At 44.2% G+C, this 27,320-nt stretch overlaps 1 protein-coding gene across 4 annotated transcripts in view; it reads right to left on the bottom strand.

Annotated features, from left to right (window-relative positions):
- WLS (Wnt ligand secretion mediator) overlaps positions 1-27,320 on the bottom strand; it is a 108,674-nt gene that overhangs the window by 31,701 nt on the left and 49,653 nt on the right. For all 4 annotated transcript variants that reach the window (XM_059689222.1, XM_059689224.1, XM_059689225.1 and 1 more), the window contains exon 3: positions 4,577-4,701. In XM_059689222.1, coding sequence (XP_059545205.1) covers positions 4,577-4,701 — 125 coding nt within the window. The remainder of the gene's footprint in view (positions 1-4,576; positions 4,702-27,320) is intronic.

Raw genomic sequence — 27,320 nt, 5'->3', positions numbered from 1 at the left:
AAAAGAAGCCTCTCACCCTTCCTGCCAAGCAATTGAAGAGTTACTGCCCAGAGCATGGCAGTGGGAGGTTGGAAGGTAGGGGCTCAGGTTGTTTTGAAAACTAAATTCTGCTCTCCCGCACCAGAACTCCTGGCTTTGTGTTCCTACCATGGGGTAAATACGGCTATGTAGAGGCGTAAACTTTAGCAGCCAGGGATTTTTTCCTAATAAAAGAGATGAGTGTCTGCCATCAATATTGGGTTTATATGCTGGCTTCAATGTTTTCTGATCAAATGATAGGGAAGACCTAATTTGTTGTTCCCAAGCCTAAATTCTCAGAATTTCTATAATTTTTTGTGACTCGTCAGAGTAAAAAGTCTAGTGGAAAAATCAGAAGGAAGATAATAAGGAGTCTACAGACTAACTAGTGTATGAAGAGACTTCTGCCCCTTCTGTGATCTTGCGGAGTTCTTTATTGGAGAGTCATAACTTAGAGTGCAATAAACACAAACCTCTGTATAGAGACCAAAGACACACATGACAAAGTAGAGGTAGAGCAGGCAAATATTTGGCTTATTTGCTTCCACTCCTTACTCAGAGCAGACATCACTAATCAATCATGATCATTTTTTATCCTTTAAGGTTTGAGGGGCTCTTATCAGAAATATCAGTTGATTAGACTTGGCTTATGGAATTAAAAAAATTCTGCAGAAAGAATCCTGCTTTTTACCTACACTTCATCTGCAGGCTGGATGATTCTTTCTGTATAGGCTGTCTTTCTCTCCTTCCTGTTCCTTTCTCTCTCTTATACGTACAAATCAGGGCTAGGAGTAGCCTCTGCAGGAACAACTGAAAACACTATAGGCTCTGATTCAGCCTCGGATTAAGCTGCGTTGAGGAGGTTGATGACCCCCTGTGGTAGCAGGAAGGAGGGTTTTCTGATATGTTTCCAGAGTCTTGTTTTATTGAGAGTTTGAGGGGGAAGAGAACAAAACTCTATTAGTCTAATGCCGTGGTCCCAAAAGTAATAGTATGGGGTTGAGGGTCTGGGCCTTCCAAATCCAGCCTTCAGCTCTGATGGGGAAGAGGTTACTTGAGTACAGCAGGAAGAAATGAATGACACTGCATCAGACATGCCTGAGGACAGGCATTGTGCTGTGATGAGGATGGCAATGACCTGACCTTGCTCCTTGTTGGGTACCTTGTGAAGGTCATCCACCTCCTTTGGCCTCACTTTCCTCATAAGTAAAACAAGAAGGTAAAAATAAGATAATCTACAGGGTTCTAGTCCCCTTTCATTGTTCTCTAGTTGTCCTCCACTTTCCTGTCCCTACAGAGGCTAATGCTACCAACCCATGAGACAAATGTATCTACGTTTCCTTGGCGTTGGGGCTTAGTGGTTGACAGTCAACCTATGAACCAGGAGGTCATGGTTCAATTCCCAGTCAGGGCACATGCCTGGGTTGCAGGCTCAATTCCCAGTAGGGGGTGTGCAGGAGGCAGCTGACCGATGATGTTCCTCACTCGTTGATGTTTCTTTCTCTCTATACCTCTTCTTTTCTCTCTCTCTAAAAATCAATTTAAAAAAATTTATCTAAGTTAAAGAAATTGGATACACCGGATTCTGGGTTCCTCGCCTAGCCTACCTGTCTCAAAGATAAACACTGCATCCTGTTGGGGACTTTTCCGTACACACTGAAGTTCTGCCTCTGCCAGTATTTAGGACATTTAGAAAGACAGACAGTCCCCCCTCTCTCTTTATTTTCTCCCATTCCCTTAGCCCTCCCCCAGCTCCAGCCAACTCCAGCATGAGACTGGCTAATTATGACAAATTACAGCAGGTGGCAACTTGACTTCTTTTTTTTTAACTTCGCAAGCCACCAGGGACTAAAACCCTTTACTGCAATTTCTCATTTAATCTTCAGACTCAAAACTAAATTTCACTGCAATCAGAAGGCACAGATTTGATGATTCATTTTCCTTCACACTTTTCAAGGTTTAATATCTTTCTTGAAAGGGATCAACACATCCTAAAGATAATTAAGCAGCCAACACGGAGGAACAGTTGCAGGCTTCTTAATGACTCCCCCTCACTCTGCTTCTCAGTGCCCTGCAAGTGTGCAAGTGAGGTGAGAAATGACTTTTCCCTTTTCTGAGGATGAAATTCCATATCCCGAAGCTTTATATCCTTTAGATTAGATATCCAACCAGTCTCACCTCTGAAAGACGCAGGCAACTTGCAACAACAGCTAGAAAGGTTTTAATTAATTTTCTCTGTTGCACACAAAGATCTGAACATGTTAGAGAGTCCCCTCTCCTGCTACCTCCAGTTTCCCTCCACCATTTATTTTTACCCACTGATTGTCCCCTGAAGGCCTCCCCAAACAATTCCAGGTGGCTTTATTTTGGTTGCAAGTGGAACTATATTTGGCACTCAGCAAAGGGTCTAGGGCTGTGGTCGGCAAGCTGCGGCTCGCGAGCCACATGCGGCTCCTTGGCCCCTTGAATGTGGCTCTTCCACAAAATACCACGCGTGGGTGTGCATGTACAGTGCGATTGAAACCTCGTGGCCCATGCGCAGAAGTCGGTATTTTGTGGAAGAGCCACACTCAAGGGGCCAAAGAGCCGCATGTGGCTCGTGAGCCACAGTTTGCCGACCATTGGTCTAGGGCAGTGGCTCTCAAAGTTTATCAAGCTTCAGAGAAGAAATTGAAAGCCTCTTGAAACACAGATTCCTTGCTCCTGCATGCTGAGATTTTGATCCATTAGGTTTGGGGTGTAACCTGGGAATCTGCATTTCCTACAAGCTCTCAGATGATGTTGACGCTGCCAGTCCTCAGAGCATGCTTTCTGTAGCTCTAGTCTATGGAACCCGGAAGAGAGACTTAATATAAGTGTCAGGTGTCCCAATAGGTGCTTATGCCCATGAGAGTTCTAGTGGCCCATCTGATTAACATCCTCTTTCATTCTCAAATGTGTGTCAGACGACATGTTACATGATAAGGTCATTCTGCTTATGTTCACTATCCCATGTAGTCCTTATAAAGACTCCCATATCAGGCATTATTATTCCATTTTGCAGAAGGGAAACTGAAGCTCAGACAGAGGAAGTAAGTTTGCCTAAGGTCACGCAGACAGTAAGTGATACAGCCTGGAACTGAAGACACTTGTTTTGCTCCAAATCCATGTTTTTAACTAATGTTAATTCTGTGAGCCTGCCCCGTCTTACTCCTCCTTAAGGTAGGACGGACAGGGCAGGGGCATGGTACTCAGAGGCTTCAACCTGCCATTCTTACCATCCCACAGGGAATCCCAATGCTATAGTTACCGGCAAAAGCAAAAGGCCAATGCTAGGAGAGGAAAGGAACAAAACCAAACAATGGAGTGGGTATTACAAAGCTATCCAAATCCTTCAGGAGCAATCGATCTGGAGATGCCGTGTGACAAATGACATATCAACAATGTGCTCTCACTAAGTTTGGCCTCTCATCCACTGACACAAAGAAAACGAGACCCTTTCTGTACCTGAAGGACCATCAGAGATCACCTGTCATTGATGGTGCACCACGCCAGCACCCTTGGGAACTGTGGGTAACCGTGAGTAACAGTAACTATGGCCCCATTTCACCTTCACAGAGACTTTCAAGAGCAGAGGGGTCAGTAAGTGTGAGGGGCCAGAATGTCATGGAGGCATGTGTAAGGGCAGCACTTGGCTTTTTAAAGGGCCTCCAGCTCACTTTGATTTGGTCCTTTAATCATCAAATCCCACTATCCCTGGAGGTCATTGAATCAATCTTTGGGCCTTTGCCCCAAAGAAAATGTTTCCATATTTTCAATGCAGGATAGTAATCTCCCTCCCATGGGTGGTTGACTGAGTCCTCCTGGAAAAACCAGAGAAGGGAGTGTCTTAAAGACCAGTTAGAAGACTGAGGTTGTCTTTCTGTCTGTGGTCACTGGGATTTTTAGTCTTCGTACCTACATGAACTTTGACAGCGAAGAGAAGCCTAAGAAAAAGAGAAGTAGACTCAGCACTACTCCAATATCAAGATTCTTATATATCAAAGTGATTTAGCAATGTCCTTCAGACACATTCAGCTATTAACCAAAGAATGAGGAATGTATTTTTATGGAGGTATTTCAGAGAAACAACTAAATCACTTCAGACAGACAATCCTTCTATTCTTTCCTCCTTTGCCGGGATAGGAAATATCTACACAGCTCTTTTCTCTACTAAGACAAAGGATAATGTGGGTTATGCATGCTAAGAAATAAGGAACATATCTGTTAATTGTAAAGCAAATCTTCCCACATAACTAGAAATTAAATAAAAACTCCAGCCCTGACTGGTTTGGCTCAGTGGATAGAGCGTCAGCCTGTGGACTGAAGGGTCCCAGGTTTGATTCCAGGCAAGGGCATGTACCTTGGTTGAGGTCACATCCCCAGGGTGGGGTGTGCAGGAGGCAGCTGATTGATGTTTCTTTCTCATCGATGTTTCTGACTCTCTATCCCTCTCCCTTCCTCTCTGTAAAAAAATCAATAAAATATATTTAAAAAACAAACAAAAAACTCCAACAAATTAGACGTCAAGGAATCCTACCTTGGGGGATGTGAAGATACATTTGAGTTTCCGAGGCACTCTCTCATGGGCCATTTCAGTCCATTCAGCAAACATATCATCACGGTAAGCCAGCGAAACGTCCATGGAAACTTCTGCATTTTCTCCTGCAAGAGAAAGAACTCACAATTCCAAAATGGCTTTGGACACAGCTAAAAAATTCTTATTATAGACTCTGCTGTGGAAACCAATAAGACAAAAATATCTATATAATAGAAGCCTAAGCAACCCTATGGCAGAACGACCAGAATGACTGGTCGCTATGATGCACACTGACCACCAGGGGGCAGAAGCTCAATGCAGGAGCTGCCCCGTGGTGGTCAGTGCACTCCCACAGGGGGAGCTCTGCTCAGCCAGAAGCTGGGCTCATGGCTGGTGAGCGCAGCGGCGGTGGCGGGAGAGGATCCCTGAGAGAAACGTGACCAGGTTTTTTAACTCCCCTCAGAGACATGGTTTAAGTATCTTTGGTGCTTTCTTCTGGACATACTCTAGTCTAACAGCACCAGCAGCACTAAGGAGCAGCGAGCCAAGTGGTAAGGAGCAGCAAGCAGGCGGGCAGTAAGGATCAAGGGGTCCTAGGCTGCGAGAGGGATGTCTGACTGCTGGACATCCCCTAAGGCGTCCTGGACTGTGAGAAGGCGCAGGTCAGGCTGAGGGGCTCTCCACCTCCAGTTCATGAATTTTGTGCACCAGGCCTCTAGTATATAGATATTAGTGCCGATCAAACTCCAAATCTGAAATTCTAAATCTAAAGACTTAAAAGTCATCAGATGAATGTCTAGCTGGATGCTACGTCCCCTTCTATAACCTCTGTGCAGAGATGGGGGCCTCTCTCTGAGGCAGCTCAGATGGTCATATTCTGACTCATTCAACACTTATCCTCCTATAACTTACACTACGGGTCCTAGGTCTGCCCATAGGAGTCACATGGAAAATAAGGTACTTCTGCAGAAGTTTGTTAGGCCCTGAAAGCCATACCTCATCTACTCCCCTGTGTTCTCTCTCCTCCCTGAGAGAAACGTGACCAGGTTTTTCAACTCCCCTCAGAGACACGGTTTAAGTACCTTTGGTGCTTTCTTCTGGACATACTCTAGTCTAACAGCACCCTTGTTAACATTACTTGCAATAAGCTCTCAAATATAAGATCTGGCCTGGCCTATGTGGCTCAGTGGTTGAACAGAATTCAACCTATGAACCAGAATTCTTAGTCAGGGCACATCCTGGATTGTAGGGAGCGGCTATAGAATTAAGCCTCGGATTGACCTGTGGCAGAGCCACAAACAAGTCCCAGCTTAGAGGGCAGAGCCCTCTTAGCATAATTAAGCTTGACCTTATAAGCTCCCTAGATCCTTCCTGGGTAGCTAATGGACTCTGGGAGGTGCAGCAAGTGCTCCTAAAACAAGTGAAACTCACAAGAACATTGTAACTATGTTGACCACTACCTTGTTTTTCTCTGACTATTAAATAAAGCCTCAGCTTGCTGGCTGGATCCCTCTCTGTGGCCTCATCCAGGCACAGGAGTCCACCAAGCCCTAGCTATATTCTCTTTGTCTGTCTTTAATCCTTTGCCGCCGCCCCCCTGCCCCCCAGGCTCACCAAACCCTTGGCTGTGCTGGCACGGCACACTGGGTTACAGGCCTGGTCCCCAGTAGGGGGCATGCAGGAGGCAGCCAGTCAGTGCTTCTCATCATTGATATTTCTCTCTCCCTCTCCTTTCCTCTCTGAAATTATATATTTATTTATTTTAGAGGCCTGGTGCACGACATTTGTGCACGGGGGGGGGGCACCTCAGCCCGGCCTGTGCCCTCTCGCATTCCAGGACCCCTGGGTGATGTCCACTGAGGGGTCCTTAGCGCTGCTGTGGAGGCGGGAGAGGCTCCTGTCACAACGCTATGCTCACCAGTCATGAGCCCGGCTTCTGGCTAAGTGGTGCTCCCCCTGTGGGAGCGCACTGACCACCAGGGGAAGCTCCTGCATTGAGCGTTTGTTCCCTGGTGGTCAGTGTGAGTCATAGCAAACGGTCGTTCTGCCGTTCAGTCAATTGCATATTAGCCTTTTATTATATAGGATATACATTATCTGCTACTTCTCTAAAAGGTAAAACCCCTTCTTCCTATTGTGGACAATGTTAATCCAGAAGATAAAGGGTTTTTCCCCAAAATTAATGACTTATACATAGGTACAAATACATTAATGAGTACACAATTATGCACAGGAATGTTCACATATTATTCCATATCAGGAAGGACCATGAATAGGTTTAAATCACCTAAGAACTCATTAAGTAGTTTAGATTCATAAAGATTGCATCTATTCATTTGTCTGTTTTATGCTATGTTAAGCAAGTTCAAGAACAAAGGGGCTATAATGAGGAATGAATAAAGGACAGACCACATTTCCAAAATGATTGGAGAGCTGGCTCCTACTGGGGCTATGAGACTGCACTCAATTCTAGGCTCTGGAACCTGAACACACACAGGGGATCCGATAAGAACAACTGCTGTCTGGAAACTTAGGGCTTTTCTATCACGGGCCCCGTGTGGCTTGAAGTCGATATGATAGTGCCATAAATCCCCGCTTCTCTGAAAATGTCCAGAAAGGGAAAGAAATGATGCACAAAAGAAGGGATCTGAGGCCATTCTAATGTAGACGAAACCCTCCATGAACATCAGATCTGCTACTTTATTAGTATTTAAATCTAGTCAAACATGGTGAATTGGCTACTTGTCTTCCTCCTCTTTCTCCTGAAATTACACACACTACAGCACACACACACACACACACACACACACACACACACACACACCAGAAAAGGAAACCAAAGACTATTGAATCACAAGGGGAAACTGTAGATAAATGAGTGGACCAGAGGTTTCAACTAATTTCTTACAAATGAAAAATAGATAAAGTAGGGTTTCCTGATAGCCATAGAGACAGGCACAGCCTAAACTGCCACAGAAGGAGTATTGGCAAAGTGAGCAAACATGCCCAATAGACACCCTCCCCCCCAACCCCCGGGCACTTTGAACTTGAAAGCACCAGATGTTGCAGAAGACAGAGGTGAGGCCTGGTGCCAACAACAGGGTGACTGGGTCAAAGTCTGTACATAGAACCATTGGGCTCCCCAGTTTCCTTACATCTTCCCATCACCATCACCACACAGTCTGAGGGGAGACTCTGGCCTTGGGGACACCAGGCAATACAGAGACCCAGGGCTGAAAATGGGGGCGAGTCGGTAGGAGGAACTGTGGGGTGCCCAGCTGGGCAAAAGCAATGCTGGACCATTGTTTTTCCTCTAGGTTAGGGGCAAGGCTGGCTGCAACTGCTCCCTACTGGGCAGCCTTAGTGGTCAATAGAAAGAATTGGCCAGAGTTTCAGTACTAGGCACCAAGGGATATCTTTTTTATTTCTAACTGGGATTAGAAATTAGGGCTTTCAATCTGTTGAAAGGGCACTTCTAGAACCATATAGGTCAAGAATACAAATCTGAAAAGCTGTAAAAGAAGCTGTCAATTCAGGATTTGGGCTCCTTGGAGCACTATGGTTCAGTGCAGCACTGGCCTTAGCCACAGGTATGAGGGGCCCTTTTCCAGCTGTTCCCTTCCTCAGAGGATGAGAAAACCTTAGAGAAGGGTATGTGCCCACCCAGAGTCTAATTCCTCCCCTAACTTCTAGGCCAGGGATGGCGAACCTTTTGAGCTCGGCGTGTCAGCATTTTGAAAAACCTAACTTAACTCTGGTGCCGTGTCACATATAGAAATTTTTTGATATTTGCAACCATAGTAAAACAAAGATTTATATTTTTGATATTTATTTTATATATTTAAATGCCATTTAACAAAGAAAAATCAACCAAAAAAAAAAACAGTTCGCGTGTCACCTCTGACACGCGTGTCATAGGTTTGCCATCACTGTTCTAGGCAGTGGTTCTCAACCTTCCTAATGCCGTGACCCTTTATTTAATACAGTTCCTCATGTTGTGTTGACCCCCAATTTCATTGTTACAAATTGAACATAATAAAAGCATAGTGATTAATCACAAAAACAATATGTAATTATATATGTGTTTTCCAATGGTCTTAGGCGACCCCTGTGAAGGGGTCGTTCGACCCCCAAAGGGGTCGTTCGACCCCCAAAGGGGTCGCGACCCACAGTTTGAGAACCGCTGTAAGAGCATACTCTAGGAGCCTGGGACCCGAGAATATCCTACTCATATTACTCTGTGCCACTTTCACAGTCTGGTGGGGGGGGGGGGGGCTCTTCCTCAGATCTGGCCTCCCAAGGGGACCTAACTGCACAAGCATACATGTACCCCTGGACTCAGGAGTGGTCAAAGGCTGCTGTCTGTAAGAGGCTATGAACAGAGGTTGGGCGTGGAGGTTGGGGTATCCACACAAAGCACACAAGGCCCCTTTCTGCACAGATGGATCCAGAGGTTGGGACAAAAGGCGTCCAGGGGCCCACACTCCCAGGTCAGCCACATTTTGGCACAGAATTCTAAGGAGTCCAAGAATCCTAAATTCAAACCTGGCCTTCCGGTCCATTATGCAGGCAAATTTGTTTCAATTAGATGATAGACCTTATTTACCTTAACAATTTGTTCGCCTTACTTATCACTTTTAAATATTTAGACATATGGCAGCCATACCTTCATAGGTACTCTTGCCCTGGGCCCCACAAATGTTAGGGATGGGCCTGGTTCAGAACAGGGGCCTCAGAGAGAGAAAGAAGCCAGACAGGTTTGCCTCCTGGCCTGCTCCCAGCTCTGAGTTCATCCATCTGCTGGGAATCCCCAAACCGTTTTAACATATGCTGTTAAAAACAAAAGTTTTAAAACACTGTGTTCATGTACAACTTCTCTGTATGAAGCCCTGTGACTTCCCCTGCTTTCATTTAATTTCCCCAACAACTCTATTAAATGAGCATGGGTATTTCCTTTGATTAGGAAATAAACTAAGGTCCTCAGATATTAAGTAACTTAAAGTCATATTGTTGTTGGTAACAGGAGAGTGACAATTTCTTTTGAAATTGTCTTAAAAGACAATCATCACTTTGTGTGGTTTTTAAATAGATTTTTATTAATTTCAGAGAGGAAGGGAGAGGGAGAGAGAGATACAAACACCAATGATAAGAGAGAATCATTGATCGACTGCCTCCTGCATGCCCCACACTGGGGATTGAGCCTGCAATCTAGGCATGTGCCCCGACTGGAATCGAACCACGGCCTGCTGGTTCATAGGACGATGCTAAACCACTGAGCCATGCCAGCTGGGCAACAATCATCTTTTTTGTATTGCTTAAAGAAAACTGTCTAACTGATGAAAGAAGCCCCTCAAACTAGTCACAAAATACAAATATGTAAGTTTTTAATAAAAACTCACAGCCATCCTAGGAAGAAGTTATATAAATTGCCCAAGAATACCAAAAGTACATAGTAATACATTGCAGTAATAGCAATACCATGGCAGAGGTGGGATGTAAGCCTTGGTCTGGATCAGCCCAAAGCTCCTCTACCCTCTACTACCTTTTTGGTAGAAACTAATAAACTTCAAAAGAAACTTAACAGTTGAATCAATCACAGTGTGTGCAAGGGGCCACTCAACACTGACCAAGCACCCTTTGCAGATTTCTATAAGAGAGAAATACCCAGTATTCCTGGGAAGCTGCCAGCATGGCGTGTAATATATCTGAAATTCCCTAATCTGAGCTTTGATGCGAAGAACTGCTGAAACCCACTGGAGAACTGCTGGAACTCCAGTCATTTCAGAAAACTGACTAGGGAAGCATGATGTGATCCCAACCACAGGGAGTTGGGAGCCTGGGGACACCTGGGTTCATGCCGTGGTTTTGCCGCTAACCACATGTGTGACCAGGGGCAGGCTGGGCTTAGATAGGGGACTAAGCCCCATCTGCTTTGAGCTCCAGTCCATAGACATGATGAGGCGGTATAGGTTGTTCTTACCAGACTAATTGAGAGAAGCTTCTAAACAACTCTAATTCACTAACAACAGAAACTAAACCGAAACAAAATGAAAGACAATCTCTGCGCAGGTCAGCTCACAGAACAGGAGGAGGCCTGAGTCACTCTGTGGAGGGGACATTTCTCCCACACCACCATTCCCTTCTCTCCATTCCACCATCGAGGCAAGATCTTTCTAAAGCTTTCTGTGATTGTTCATGAACTTGACCCCACACTCTGCCTAAACTTCACACATCACCTGCTTACTTCCTAGGCAGTTGGCGGCACGTGTCATCATTCCTGTTTGTGAGATGGAGAAGACAAGACTCGAAAGTCACATCCCTAGAAACACTGGTATCAAGCTCCTATAGCAGTGGTTCTCAACCTTGGCTGCACATTAGAATCACCTGGGAATCTTTTTAAAATCCTGATTTCTGGGCCTCATCCTCCGGAAATTCTGTGTCTTTGTTACTAATGTTGTGGCCCCACCCCATAATAAAGAAACAGAATTTCCGGAAGATGAGGCCCAGAAACCAGGAGTTTGAAAAGATTCCCAGGTGATTCTAATGGGCAGCCAAGGTAGAGAACCACTGCTCTAGAGCTTTATGGCCTACAGCCTTACAGCTTTACTGTCTCTGGAGGTGGACTTGTAAATAGAAACCACAGGGAGAACAGCCAGTTCGAGTGACCCTTCAGCTCTCCGTCACTGGATGTTGTGATATCACTCTGGGACAAATGCTCAGGCTCCTTTTCTGTTGGAATAAGACTTGTCTCCTAGGATTCTGTGATCACTAAATTAGTTACTGCATCAAAATATGTACAGCCCAGCCAGTGTGGCTCAGTGGGTGAGCATCGACCTATACACCAAGAGGTCCCCAGTTCAATTCCTGGTCAGGGCACATGCCTGGGTTGAAGGCTCGATCCCCAGTAGGGGGTGTGCAGGAGGCAGCCAATTGATCAATGCTTCTCTCTTACCATTGATGTTGCTATCTCTCTCCCTACCCCTTCTTTTCTCTCTAAAATCAATAAAAACATATTTTTTAAAAAGAAAAAAATGTTTAGTGCAGTGCCAAAAGCAGAAAGGATTCACTATTGTTATCATTTTATTGGGGATGTGAAACTCTCATACCTACCTTTGACTCAAAATAATTACCAGGTTTCAGGAACATGGAAATGTCCACTATGAACTCCTATCCAAACCTGGGACATAGAACTCAGAAATAGGAAAGCTCTGGGCTAAGGAGCTCAGCAAAGCTGTGAAGTCAGCCACCTGAACCATTTTCCCTCCTGCCTCCAATGGACTGGGAAATAAAGTTCAGCTTTAATGACTACGTTGCATGTAATAAAACACCAGTTTCATGACTCCTGGGATACTGCGTGGGCAATACTCCCCTCTTCCCCATCCCCACGCCCGGACATAATGAAAGTGAAGGATCCAATTTGCAGTCCCTGGGAGAATGGCAGGAAGGCCACGGCTACGCCTGGCACCCGGAGAACCTTCCCTATAAAACGAGAACACTGGTTATTCCAGTTCCATGGCGGGGAAAGTAGTAAGGAGTCAGCATAGGGCATTTATCGGTTGGAAATGCATGGTTTTTCCACAATATACCAGAGCAGTGGCCTTGCTCTACTGTGGCCTGTCCAAGCTTCACTTTTCTCAAATGGCTTTGGAGACATGTTTCTGTGGGGTGGAAAATTCATCCAGAATCGGAAGGGAGGTGTGGAAAGGCACTGTGGCTCTTCACACTTACTATTTCCAGCCTGTGATCGGGGCGGTGCTCCAACATGAGGAAACCTGCGCTCCAGGGTTCTGGGGAAACAGACCCAGCTGGGAGAGGGCCATTCCCGGCGGAAAGACCTGTGCCTTTCCGGATTAGGAAGCATCCATCAATCATATCCATCAGAGCATTTACCTCTGTACTAGTTACACTGCCCTGCCCACAGGAGAAAAGCATTTGTGCATCGGTTTTCTGAAGACAGGGGCAAGTCAGAGAGGAGAGCAAGTCCTTTTGAATGAGCCAAAGATGATAGGGGGACAAAGAGCTAGAAAAGAAGTTAGGGCAGCTGTTTAATATAAGAACAACCCTTGGGGGCAGGGATGGAGAGAATGAAGTGATGAAAGATGAGGCTACAGAGGAAGTAATCAAAATGCTTTTCACTTACACTTTCATTTTTAAAAAAATATATTTTATTGATTTTTTACAGAGAGGAAGGGAGAGGGATAGAGAGTTAGAAACATCGATGAGAGAGAAACATCGATCAGCCGCCTCCTGTACACTCTCCACTGGGTGTGTGCCCGCAACCAAGGTACATGCCCTTGACTGGAATCGAACCTGGGACCCTTGAGTCCGCAGGCCAACGCTCTATCCACTGAGCTAAACTGGTCAGGGCTTTCGCTTACACTTTTAAAAAATTATTTTTCTTTTTTTTTTTTTAAATATATTTTATTGATTTTTTACAGAGAGGAAGGGAGAGGGATAGAGAGTTAGAAACATCGATGAGAGAGAAACATCGACCAGCTGCCTCTTGCACACCTCCTACTGGGGATGTGCCCGCAACCAAGGTACATGCCCTTGACCGGAATCGAACCTGGAACCCTTCAGTCCGCAGGCCGATGCTCTATCCACTGAGCCAAACTGGTTTGGCTAAAAAATTATTTTTCAATTACAGTTTGTATTCAATATTATTTTGTATTAGTTTCAGATGTTACTCAGCCATAAAAAAGAATGAAATCAGTGGATTGAGCGTCATCCCATGGACCAAGAGGTCCCGGGTTCGATTTCCCAGTCAGAACACATGCCCAGGTTGCAGGCTCAATCCCCAGTAAGGGGCATGCAGGAGGCAGCTGATTGATGTGTCTCTCTCATCAATGTTTCTATCTCTCTCCCTCTCCCTTTCTGTACTATATAAAAAAGTATATATTTTTTTTAAAATGAAATCTTAACCTTTGCAATAGCATGGATGGACCTAGAAGGCATTACATTTTTGAAATGGTCATTTGCCAGCTAGGATAGTACGAAGAGTTTGGGGCCAAAGAGATCTGCTATCTGTATGTCTTTCTAGCTAAGAGACCTTGAATAAGTCTCAGTTTCCACCTCTGCAAGATAAAAATAGCGGGACCTACTGCCCCGGGCTACTGACAGGACTACTGGGCACACAGACACTTAAAAAGTTCCCTTTCCAGCCAGTCCCCGGATGGTTAGATTACATTGTTGACCAATTAACTGGAAATAAAGGGGAAAGGGTTAGAGGAAATAAAGAATTATTTTATGGTTGTCAGAGGTTCCCTGCGAAACCTTGATTATCCTGGGCCCTTGCCCTGGGGGAAAAAAAAAATTAAAGAGGTTTCGAAATCCTCCTATGCATTCCTACATTCCATAGGGGAGCCTGTCAGTCACCAGGGTTTGTTTGGGTAACCTCTGAAGGAGGACGCGCAGACCAGCCTCCTCCCAGCCTCCAGCAGACATATAATCTGGGGTTATTTATGCCAGCGTTTCTTCCCCAATCAAAAACTCTCTGACCTGGCTTGCATTTTCTTGACGCTTTTAATTAAGGAAATAACAAAACAAACCCTGTCCTCTATCCATGGTTAGGTCTGGTAAAAATGGACTCAGCCAATTATAAATTTGGCCCTGGCTGTTTTCTTAAGATTACCTACAGGCCTGGGTGTGAGCACTTATGAAAATGAATGAGTACATGATTTCACAAAAGCAGCCTAACAGTTTAGTTCACATTACCTCTTTCATTTGTCCCCATCACGTCAAGCATTTGCCTTGTGGAGAAGTATTTTCCACATGTAAGAAGACATTTTTCTAAGCGTCACCAAAATGGTCCCTTGCTAAGTTCTGAAGCAATGCCTCCTAGGCAAAGTCATTTGGGTGTAATAAAATGCCAATCTATGAAACATGATTAGGACAGGGGGAACATGGCTCACATCGGCCCTTTGCAAAGTGACCTCAGTTAGAAAACATCCATGTATCCCTATGGTTTTCTACTGCACTTGTACATTCATTTGGACAAGGAGCTGGGACATCAATTGTTTTGGAAGCAAATGCGTCTGAACCACCACAGAATATAGAAAAATGACATCACTGGTGTTCACCAGGTTGGAGAGGAGCTCTCTCCCCTTCTAACTCAGCACACTTGCTTTGAGGGTGTGTCGTCTGCTCCTGGAATGCCAGTCACCTTCTCAAGTTCAAATTTCCCTCCTGAATTTCAAATCTGCATGCTCACTTCCCACTGTGTGTCTCTCTACTATACTTCCCTCATCCCTCACTGGCTCTCCCCTTGTTCAAGGCCACTGGCACCTCAGACCTAGACTCAAACCCATGCCCCATTCCTCTCTGTTTTTTCACTCTGTAGCCAGAGAGATAATTTCCAAAATACTCGGAATGCTTTTGTATTGTCCTCAGTCTAACGTTGAAACTCTTTCAATAGCATTAAAAGACTCAAACCTGGCTCCTGGTGCTAACCTGGCTCCCAGGTTCATATCTCATGGACCCTTCCCTGCTCCTGCCACCACCAAGGCTGGTCACCTTGAACACAGCCTGTCACCACCTCCTGCTGTGGAAAATGGGGAAGAGCTCAGGCTCTGGAGAGAGACAGCCTGGGATGGCGGCCCACCTTGGCAGTGGTGCTTGCGTCACAGTGGGCAAGTCACTGAACTTCTGCCCCCATAGACTGGGGGTGACAGCAATGTCTGTCTCCTATGGCTGACAGCATTACATGAGATAATATGTGTGACCACTCAGCACAGCCCTGGCAAACAGTAAGCACTCGCTAAATGCTGACTGCTGGTCTAAGCCTGCTGCTCAAGGCTACCTACTCTTGGTGCACTCAGGGTCTCCACTAGCACACTGAGTTTTTAAAGGGTGCTCATGTGAGGGTGAATTACAAAAGGGCTTCTTTTCTTCTGGGGCGCAGACAGTCCTCTGCATATGGTGCTTGGCATCCCCACCTGTACCAAACTAACTCCTTCTCATCCTCAAGACATGTGCAGATTCACTCCCATTTTCCCTCACCCCCCAAACTCGATGAAGTGCCCCTGCTATTGCTCCCACAGCACCTGTGCGCCCAGCTCTGTAACATGTTTCCTACCGCAGGGCAACTACCTGCTACTCACACATCTCTCCCTCCTTAGCCTACTCCCACTTGGGTGGAGAAGTTGCTGAGAACCAGGAACTGCCTCAGTCTTGTTCACAGCTCCATCACCCATGTCTTTATACAACAGCTACCCATCAGACACTTGCCAAATTAACAAATATCATCCTTCTTTCTCCAAATACTCCTACAACCCCAAATCTCCTCCGTCACTTCCTCACCTCTACACCTCACATGTGTGGTCTATGGTTTGCTGTATATTGGTGGCATTCACTTTCTTTTCCCACTCATTGCTTCTCTCTCCCTACGCACCCCCACATGCCCTTCAGAAGAAAAGGATGTTCGCCCAAAGGTTCCATCAAGAAACAATGTGCCTATTCCCCAGGACTGGGTGGGAAGGGAGCTTTTAAGGGACACGGTCCTGAGGGAGGCACTGTCTCCCGTATCCCTCACATCTGAATGATAACACGGGGCTGCACTAGTGTTCTCCTTAAGAGGGCTACTGGGTGCAAAGGAGACAGGCTGTAACCACAGGGACTAGAAACCAAAGTTCTCCGACCTGGTCTAGAGTGGAAGGGTGAAGTAAAGCAATAAAAGGGCGAGCTTTTGAAGCGTGTATCGTACCTGTCTAAGGCTACAGGAATACGAGAATAAATGGAACTACAGGCAAGAGATTCCAGAGAAGGAAAATTGTGCAGCATTCATCTGGGTATAACACGTCACGTCTCTGATTATCTACTCAGGCCTCCTTTTCCAGGACTAGAAAGAAACCCATCAGGACCTCAGAAGCCCCAAGAGCTGGTGCTGCCACCAAGATGGAATCAATCTACCTCTGAAAACCCTAACACTAGACGGACCATCCAATCCAGTTCATTTTTTTCCCCTCCATACACAATAGTGGGGATAAAAAGACAAAGTCATTGCCATCAATTGTTCACACTAAAGTGGGGAAGGCAGGCATATACATAAATAAGTATAATTCCCAGTGGGTAGTACTACATCACAAGGACATGTAAAGTACATTGTCAGTACAAAGGTGCCCAAGTGCTAGATAGGGGGACAAAGGGTCGTAGCATGGAATATATGCTCTCCCACATCACCTCATCTGGACAAGATGATGGTCCTCTGTGAATCACTGGTGAGTAAGAGTTCACTAGGTGACAAAGTCAGAGAAAGAATTATAGGCAGGGGAAGCCGCATGGATAAAAAGTCATGGAAGCTCAAAGTAGCCTAGTGTTGCCAGGGAGGAGTGGCGAGACTAGGCAAGACTGGAGAGCAGGAAGAACCTGATGACAAAGGGAAGAAGTTTGCTCTGAGTTGCAGCATTTTATTGGAAGGATGTTTAAGCAAGGAGATCTGGAAGCTGTGGGAAAGGCAGACTGGGACTTGGGGTCGGGTAGAGTGATCTAGATGGAACTGAGCCCATTGTCCTTACACAGTTCTCAGCATGTTTAAGATCATTTAATTTCATAGAAAATATCACCTTGCCTGTTTTCCATGGAATCTGAACTCCACAATGAACCGATCTTTTCCTAACAAAGCTAGAGAAATCAGAATCATCCAAGCGGCAAGTGCTAACACACTGGGAAACCAGTGTGGCAACAGCTCTTCCTCTAAGACCATAATCAACATAAATGGGGAGAGAAAACAATCCTGACAGCCCAGGGAGGAAAACACACAGTGGCTTCTGCGCTTTCTCCCCAGGACACTGTCCGTGCACAGCGCATTTAGAATGGTTGGCTTGATGGTTATGAAACTCTCTCTCTCTCTCTCTCTCTCTCTCTCTCTCTCTCTCTCTCTGGCTCTCTTGCTCTCTCTGGCTCTCCCGCCCTACACCCCTTCCTCCCTCTCTCTCTGAATGCAATTAGAGAAGAGAGTTTCATTCACACTGAAGCTAAAAATAGAATCGATGATGGCAGAGTTCACAGACTGATAGCTGTATTCTCATACAGTCACCAGGAAGGGAGCGGGCTGGCTAATTTACCTTAACCGCTTCCAAAACAAACAGAGCAGACGAAGCCCAGGAGGAGGAGAAAACGCAAAGGTCCCTTCTTCAAAGGGCTGGCCGAGGAGCGGGGTCATTCTGTGGCAGTTTATCAGCCCTCCCAGATCCCGGTGAAACTGGCTCAGTATTTTGCCCAGATCTGCCCAAAGTCCTTTAGGCAAGAGTTTTGGCAGCTGCAGCTGCTACAGGCATCCAAGCAAGGTCAGGCAGAAATGCCAGGACTTGCCCTCGTAACTTCTTCAGACACCACCTGGATACCCAGAAGTTAAGATTTCTAGAGAAGATAAATGAGCACCTTTCCCCCCTTCACCACATCTAAATTACACCCAGCTCAGCCTGGGGCAGAAAACAAAAGTTATTCAGGAAATAAACATGGATCGTGAAGGGGGAGAGACCAGGTGTCTAAAAGGAGTGACCCATTTCTTCCTCTCCTCTGTCTGCTCTGGCCAGGATTATGGTTGGGCTTCAAAAGAAACAAGGGGATGCTTGTGGACAGGAAGCAGATCCTCTCTGCACTCTCCCACGGACCTGTGGAGGCTCTCCGGGCTGCTGCCAGCCCGCTAAATGTCAGATCACTGCACCCCAGCATTCCCGCGCACACCCCCTCCATCACCCTGGTGACTAAGCTGTTTCAACAGCTGTGTTATTGCTGGAGCCAGGCCAGTGTTACTCACACAGAGTATTTGTTTCGTAGGCTTAGGTGGTGGTGTTGGGGGGGAGAGGGGGGAGAATGACTGCACTCGGCTTTGGGGGTTCTATTTGCAGGTCAGGTCCTTCCCTTGATCCATCAGCCAGGGCATTCCCTGGACCCGAGCTCCGGGGAGCAATGAGACAATACTGGGTTCCCTCCCAGGCTTCCAAAGTATGGATAGATTCGTAATAACACAGAGAGGGCACAGAAGGCATGTGTGTCTGAGAGCCAGAAGGGAGCATAATAAAAACCACGACCCTTGGTTGAGCCCTGAAAAACCTCCACTGTCCCTCCCTCAGTAAAAGCCACCTACACGAACAGGATAAGCCCTTTCCCTTTTCTTTCCTCTCTCACGAGCCATCTCCTTCAGTCTTTCCCTTAGAATAGCTTCTCTTTCCCTTTTGGGTAATACTGGCACCCCCACTGCCTGGGTCTCTCCATGTACCTCCACACACTTGCCTCTGATTACTGAGTCTGGGCAGCGTCCTCCTGGTTGCTCCTCTCTTAGCCAATGGCCTTCCCCTCTGTCATCACGTCTGAAGCAAGTCGGGCCTGTTGGCTTGTTCATCTCCCCCACCATCCCACATCCGCACATTGCGAGTCTCTTTCTCAGCATAGTAGGCACTCCACTACGAGCTGCTGAAGGAACCAACCCAACTCCCTTCCACTGAGGGGTGACAGGAGAAGGGAGAAGGCATTGCACCTGTCGGCAGGATCCATTTCTATTTCTGGTTCATTATAAGCTGCCTCCACCTCAGAACCCTATTAGCCTGCTCTCCCTCCTAAGTTCTCACCAAAAGCAATAGGACTACATTTTTCTAATATTGAAGAGATCATAGAAATGTGGGTTTCTTATAGAGGGTCTTGTATTTTAAAAATAAATAAAACAATGATCCTTAAGGCCTCACATTTTTGAGCGCCTAATATGTGCAGACGTTTTTAGCCACATATAGATGCCAGGCGGCTGTAAACGATCATCTACAAGCACAAGGCTAAGGAACTGAGGCCACCGTCACACCGTTCGTGTGGGAGGGAGGTGAAATATGAACTCAGGTTTGCCTGATTCCACAGCTCGAGTTCTTTCCCATTAGGTCACCAGGTAGGAGACCTGTTTCTTGCTCTAGAAAAGCCACTGATTAGCTGTACAGTTTGAGTAAGTTGCTTTACATATGGCATTCTTTTTTTAAATACTGACGTTGAATCCTAAGATGACTAAGGTCCTTCTAGTTCTAACAATTCATGAATGTAGACATCCAAACTGCCACCCCCTACTTAACTTCCCTCTACACTTGAGGCATCCTGGCAAAAACAAAGAACAGTAAGACAATTCCTACCCTCAGGGCACTTACAATAGAGTTGGAGTGATGAGGGATGAAAACTTGACTTTGACTCATGTAAGAGTTAAACAGTGAAAAACACAAAAATACCAGAGTACATGGCACTGGGGAGAGAAAACACAGCCATAATTATAAAAAGACATTCGTGCATTGCAACACTGGGTTTCCCCCCTCCCTCCAAGATATCTTTTTGTGTTGCCGGCAGAAAGAGCCTGCCACCAGAAGGGATCACATCTGTTTCGTGGGAAAGCTTTGTTTCTGACAAGTTTCATAAAGGAAAAAGTAGGCTAGAGCAAGCTTTTTATTTCCAACCCATCTTTTCTTAGTTCCCATGAATGAGGAGGGGATACAAATGAGAGCAGGCAGCCGGGGAGAAAAATAATATGGCTGGTGGTTCCTGACCTCCTGGATTCCTGCCGTCAGAGAAGCCTGAGAGGCAACATTTAATTGTGGAAAAACCAGCCTTGCTAGCCTCTTATCTTTTTCCTCTGTGACTTAAACCCACAATTACTGGCAACCCCTCGATTCCGAGTCACTCAGCTGGTGGTGGCAGCGATGCTGTGTCTGCAGCTGAAAAGCAGAAGGGGAGTCAGATTTTACCTGCCTCCGAAGCCAGCCTTGTGCAAACACAGCCCTAACCCAGCTTTATGACTTCTCCCATTAAAAAGTTCACAGATGCCCTCCTGTCGGGAATACCACCATGCAAGGAGTCCAGATGGAAAAAAAATAAAAAAGGAAAGAAAAAGAAATGAGACTTCCAGCTGCTGTATAATTCAAAGGATAAGTGATGAGCCTCAAATCCTGAATTCCACATTTCCTTTCAGCACTAGACACGTGATCTTCGATTTTCTCCTGAAGGATCAAACTCTGGACTTCTTCGCCCGGTCAGCAAGGCAACTCACCAACTGACCCCTGTCTTTCAGGAGCTTATCTATTCTCTCCAATACGGAATTCTTCTACAGCCTAACAAATGGGCTTACTGTCCTTTGCATATAACATGTTATTTCACAACTTTTCACGGTAGAAAAATATGGGTGTTAGTCCTGACTTTCTTACCTGCAAACCAGGAGAAGTCACTTAACTTCTGAGGTTATCTCCCACATACTTCTGCTCCCAACCTGAATTATTATTCTGTTCCCAAACATTTTAATTTATATGTTAATAATATCTTCCATTTTACAAGGGTATTCTCCATGTTTTTAAAGTGCTGATCAACATGATATTTGGCACTCTTGGGGTCTACGTATACCAGTGATGGCGAACCTTTTGAGCTCAGCGTGTCAGCATTTTGAAAAACCCTAACTGGTGCCGTGTCACATATAGAAATTTTTTGATATTTGCAACCATAGAATAACAAAGATTTATATTTTTGATATTTATTTTATATATTTAAATGCCATTTAACAAGGAAAAATCAACCAAAAAAATGAGTTCACGTGTCACCTCTGACACGCATGTCATAGGTTCGCCATCACTGACCTATACCATGAAGTTGGAGCTCTTACTTTGAGATTCACAAACCTCTGAATTCCATGGATGACTTTCAGGGCTTCAGTAGAAATATGAATACAGTAAGCGTGAATGGGGCCTGTGTACATTTTTCTCCCAAGGTTGCGATCCTTGACCCAAAGTTAAGAACTACTGTCCTGAAGTAATGAAAGGCCTGTGGCAGCATCCACCTGGGTCCTTGTTTTACACACTCAGCCCTGCTGCCTGCCTTTCTGGGCTTCTATCTTCTCTCCAGAATTCCCATTCCTCTTCTCTAAAGAATAATAATAACTCACCTTTATTAAGCGTTTATTATGTACCAAGCACTTACTATATAAAAGCCTCATGTATTCTTCTAGTTTAATTCTTAAAACAATCCTATAAGGGTTGACTACTATTCCTTCTATTTCCTAGATGAAGATAATAAAGTATAAGGAAGTTCAGAAACTTACAAGAGGTCACATAATTTGTAAGTGGCAGGTTGGGGATTCAGCCCAAACACTTTGGCTTCAACATAACAAAATGAGGCTGCCTTTGAATTATTTCTTTGCCATCAGATAGTAGATTGTCACAAATTCCACCTTTTAAGACTCCACCTGTAAAGAGTCTTAAAAAATTACTTTCTCAGAAGTGAGTTAATCATTTCCCTGTCTGTGTTCATCAGATACTTAGCACTGAACACACTGGTGTAGTTTTTGTTTCTGTATCTCTGAATGAGATTGTGAGCTCCTCACTAATTATTTTGAGTGCATCTTGAGTATTTACTGTGCCTGTAACTGTGCTAAGTATGAAGACACAAAAATGAACAAGTACTGTCCCTGCTCTCAAAATTTAGTCTTGCAGAATAAAGAAAAGTAAACATAGAAGGGCCATGATGTTTTCTGAAATTGTATTATGAAGGACTTATCTTTGTATCTTAAATCCTAAGTAAAGAACATGTCAGCACATAGTAGAAGCCCAATAAATGAAGTTGGGAAGGAAGGCTCAGAAGTTGGACTGTAAGATTAAAAGATCCACCATCCCTTTATGAAAACTCTTTGGTTATTTATACACTGACTCACCTAAAAACTGCTTCCTGTGTTGGTGTCTATGATACATTTTTTAATGTCAGACTAAAAATACACTTCCAGTACAGCAACCCTGTCTGCCTACCCAAGGACTAGAAATGAATACAGGGTAGCAGGTAACAAAATAAAACACAAGAAAACTCACTCATTTCAACACTGAGCTCACCCAATAACAAAGGGGTGTCTTCTAAAATGGTTCACACTTGAAGGTCCCCAAAGTCACCTATTTACAAAGCTGAAGAAATGAGATTTTTATAGAGCCAAAGGATTTTCAGTGAGTCATGAACTCTCTGCAAAAGAGTTAGAGTAACTGGGACTCTGGGGGTCGTCTAGGATAATTTCCCAGTCACAACAGGAAACCACTTCACAGCACTATTGATAGACTCACGGTGGGATCCAGGCCCGGAGCCACAAGATCCCTTTCACTTACAACCTTCTATTTCCCAGCTTGGAGACTTTGGACAAGTCAATTAACTGCTCTCATCCTCAGTTTCTTCATTCTGCCAGGAAGAATAGTTGAGATGATCAGATGAAATACAGGTAACGTTGTCTTAAATAGAGATGATTTGGTTGCAAGTAACAGGATTTTATCCACACAAGCATAAGCAGAAATTAGCTGGAGGGGTATAAAGGTATCTCAAGGAACTCAAGGACAAAAAGTTCTGACAAGCTTGAGGGAACAAACCAGGAAGAGAAATCTGCCAGGAAGAAAGTTATCACTTGTAGTCAATCATAATTACACCCCATCTCCTTCATCTCCACTTTCTCTTTGCATCTGATTTCAACCAACTTCTGCTTCTCCACATATGTGGTGAGTGATGGCTGCCCAGATAGCCTTCAAGACTTCTCAGTTTCAGTGCTAATAAAGGTGGACCTAGAAACAGTGAACTCCAATTTCCAAAAAAAAATAAAAAACAAGAGAGAGAGAGAGAATCTGATTATTGCCCCTTGGGTCAAGGGCCCATCCTAATCCAATCATCTGAGGTTAGAGGGCTGATCCAGTGACCAGCTGCTCATTCAATAGGAGTGGTAGAAGCCCACTCTTGAGGGAGGGGAGATAGGCAAGTTCTTTAAGAAAATGGTATGAGGCCAAAGCAAATGGCTGGAAGCAAAGACAACCACCAACATCTCTTGTACAAAAGTACTTGGTAGCCCTGGCTAGTGTGGCTCAGTCGGTTGGGGTGTTGTCCTGCACACCCAAATGTCATGGATTCAATTCCCAGTCAGGGCACATACCCAGATTTCGGGTTTGATCCCTGGTTGAGGTATGTATGGGAGGTGACCAATTGATGTTTCTCTGTCGGTCTGTCTGTCTGTCTCTGTCTCTCTCTCCTCCCACTCCTCTCTCTCTCTACCCAGGCAAGCTATCACTGTGGTCATAATCATTATGGCCCCCTCCCCACAAACAGCTTCTGCTTAATTACTACCAGTAACAAGGTGCTCACTACTTGAAGACAGAGCCTTTTCATTGCTGAACAACTCCAATTATTAGAACTCTTTTCTATGTGACAGCAACTTTTTTCAAAGATACTAAATTTAAATATTTTCAATTTTCCCCAAACCTTAATTTTAAAGACAGCATAATTTTGCCTGTCAGGTTAGGCCTGGGCTTTCCTTTGTGGTCATAATATGAATAACCAGTAAGGCAGAAAGGATAGGTTCACTGGACAATTATTTTAGGAAACAACCTAGACAAGAGTAATTAAAAAACCAGAGCCTCTTCTTCCTTTCAAGAATTTCTATTCCCTCTACTATTAACATCGACTTACTAAAGCCAAAGAGAAACTGGAACTATTTCTGGCATCAGTGTGTAGACAGTATGTAGATGTTGAAAGAAATGGGTTGTTGTTTTTTCAACGTAGAGTCCCTGGCACTTTTGAGGGTAGAATTCTGCTTTGTTTAATAAAGGATTTTTCTTCCCATCTAACTTTCTTTTGCTTCAGAAAACAAAATCCAGAAAATAATTTTACTTCATATTTCCTAAGGTTACTCACAATAAAAGTATAATTCCCCATAAAGTAACCTCACACTAGCTATGTGATGGCTAGCTGCATTTAAATAGTAAGAAGAAAACACAACGTTAGAAGAGGAGGTAAAAACACCTTATCTATACTGGAGGCCCCATCCTGGACTCATCTGCTGCTGGCTGCTGTGCTGTTCACATTTCTCACTGATGTCACCAGGCTTTTATTTTTGTAACCAGAATATACTTATTATGGATGCAAAGAGAATCTCCCCATGTATATTCTAAACTCAAAGCAGGAAATGAGACATGTGGGTGATCTGCAGCTGTGGTACTATAAACAGGACCTGCCTACCTCCTAGTCTAGGTTTGAGATTACACTGGAATCCCTGAACTAACTACAGATTGGGAGATTTTTTTAAAAATAGAAAAATACACCATTTTAGAAAGACCAGAGCAACTTCAGTCCAAAAATTAGAGGCCTCCATTTGGTAGAAGGCTCACTGACCTGTACAGTGTAGTGTACTTGTTGCTATGTACCATCCGCCTACCTAAATGGTTGATATACAACAGGGAGATTGTGCTATGTCTCCAGCCAGCTGCGCTACAGTGGGCAAGTATCACTGGTTATAGGTTTCTTCATCTGGTAAATTAAAGGACTAGTCTTTGACATTTGGAGGTCAAGCACCTATTTGGAAACCTGACAAAAGCCACAAACCCTCTAAATCCCCAAAGTCATAGAAGTTTATACAACTAAAATTTTACATAGCCTTATCAGGGGGCTCACTTGGTCCTTGGAATCTACCCATAGACTCCTGTTTGAAGATTAGTAGACCAGCAGTACTCTACCGTTGCTTCCAGTACTCAGAGTCTGCAATTACACAGCCAATACTTAGTAACAACTACTGCAAATTATTCAGCACCATAGATGAGTGTTTTGTTAAGACTAGAGACCAAGCCAATATGATCTGCTTTCCAATGTTAAATTGACCAGTAAGCCAATAGACAACTGGAAGGAGGTAGGAGGGACTGGATATTAAAAACATTAATAAAAACAAATCTTGGGAAAGTTTTGGAGGAGCCCAACTCTGTTCCTCGATTGGATTTTTAAATTTGAAAATACAATGCAACACCATCAAACTAGATAGAGAGATCCAGCTTTATAGTGATATTGTCCAAGTGAAGGGCTTATAAATCATTACACCAAAATAAAACAAAGCCAAAAATTCTCACATTCCTGCCCATATAAACATGCTCACAATGATTAGTTCCAAAGTTATGCCTGAAGATTCCCTCAAAGAGAAAGATATTCATAAATGAGAGTGAACAAACATGATGTCCCTAATCTTCACTACTCTGGGTTAATCATGAAAATTAGTGTTCTCCCGTGATTTTGGTTTCTTTCTATTCCAAGTCAGTAGGTAAGACTAATTCATACTAGTAAATTCTAAGTTCTAGCCTTCATTTGAAGGGGGCACATGACTCCAAAGGAAAGAGGACTAGCCACATAAACCCATCTTGAATACTGACAACCTCCCTTTATCCACCACTACAAACCCACTCTTTTTAAGTCTCCTTGATCATTCTGGTATATTTTGAGGTTTGGGGGCTTATCTTTTTTTGAGGGGGAGAAGAATGGGGGTAGAGAGAAAATGTGAAGTTTTTATTTTTGTTCACATTAACTCTGACTGAGGTAGGTAAAGATACTTAAAAGGTAACTTTGAAAATCTTAGTGACTCTAGCCTACGAGGAAAAACATTTAATCAGAAATGTTCTTCTTATAAAGAGAGATAATAACATGGTCATGGACCAAAGAATGTCTGCTGGGTGGGAATGGGATGGTAGAATTCTTTTTCTCAGTAGTTGCTTCAACATATTTTGTTAAAGAGGATTATCTGATGAAGCATGAAATTCCAGTCATGTGAATACCATGTTACCAGTGGTCTGTTCCATCATAGCAGTTATAGTCTGATGATGTATGGAACCCTCTGCCCCATTCAGCTCTCCTTATGGATGCTTCCCAAGAAACATGTGAAAACGAATTAAGAACCACGACTCTTGCCCTAACCGGTTTGGCTCAGTGGATAGAGCGTCGGCCTGCGGACTCAAGGGTCCCAGGTTCGATTCCGGTCAAGGGCATGTACCTTGGTTGCGGGCACATCCCCAGTGGGGAGTGTGCAAGAGGCAGCTGATCGATGTTTCTCTCTCATCGATGTTTCTAACTCTCTATCACTCTCCCTTCCTCTCTGTAAAAAATCAATAAAATATATTTAAAAAAAAAAAAGAACCACGACTCTTGCTGATGACCAACAATTAGTTCACAAAAGGATTCCCTGACTTTCTTCCTTCTGTATTTCACCCCTGGATAATCTGACAGTTTATTTTTTACAGTTAACAGATTATTCCTTTATTTTCATTGTTTTCATGAAGTATGTACTTAATCCCATCAGAGGGGCACAAATGGATGAGCACAACTACTTCATAAAAAGTTCAGCAATTTTCTTCCAGGACACTCAGCCATCTAACTTGAAAGATATCATCCTAATTATATATTTTTTATTAGAAGTAAGTTTTACATCAATGTTTCCAGTTTGAGAAAAGAAAAATCACTCATCATTTATAGAAATATGTAAGTCCATCATTTTATGTAGTCATTTGCAATAATGAAACAAGCCAGTTAGACTTAATATTCAACTGTAGAGTTTCAGCACAGGGCTCAAGGCAAAACAACTTCATTACCTAAGAAGAGAATAGACACCCTGGCTTTCCCCACTGCATACCATTTATAGTATTTCTTCAGCCTAAGGGATTTTTAGACCTCTGAAAATCCGAGATTTACTACTCAACACAGCAATCCATCTTGAAGCTTTCTGCCAATGAATCTCAGTATTTCTATTTCAACAGTCTGTAGATTTGAAAGCTGTGTTAAGACATGTCAAAAAAAACCCCACAAACGTCTTTGATCTCTGCACCCAAGTTACTCAAAAGGAGCCCCATGGAGAGTCTGAAGTTATGCTAAGTATGTGACTTGCAGTTATAATCAGTAAAGCAACATTCCATTACAAGTGGGCACCATGTTAGCTAACCTAAGCCTATATTTCACGAACACACACATA

This window comes from Myotis daubentonii, chromosome 3 (genome assembly GCF_963259705.1).
Source record: "Myotis daubentonii chromosome 3, mMyoDau2.1, whole genome shotgun sequence".
In the NCBI taxonomy this organism is placed as follows: Eukaryota; Metazoa; Chordata; class Mammalia; order Chiroptera; family Vespertilionidae; genus Myotis; species Myotis daubentonii.
Note: the sequence above shows the minus strand (reverse complement) of the source record. Positions and strands in the feature narration are given on the sequence as shown.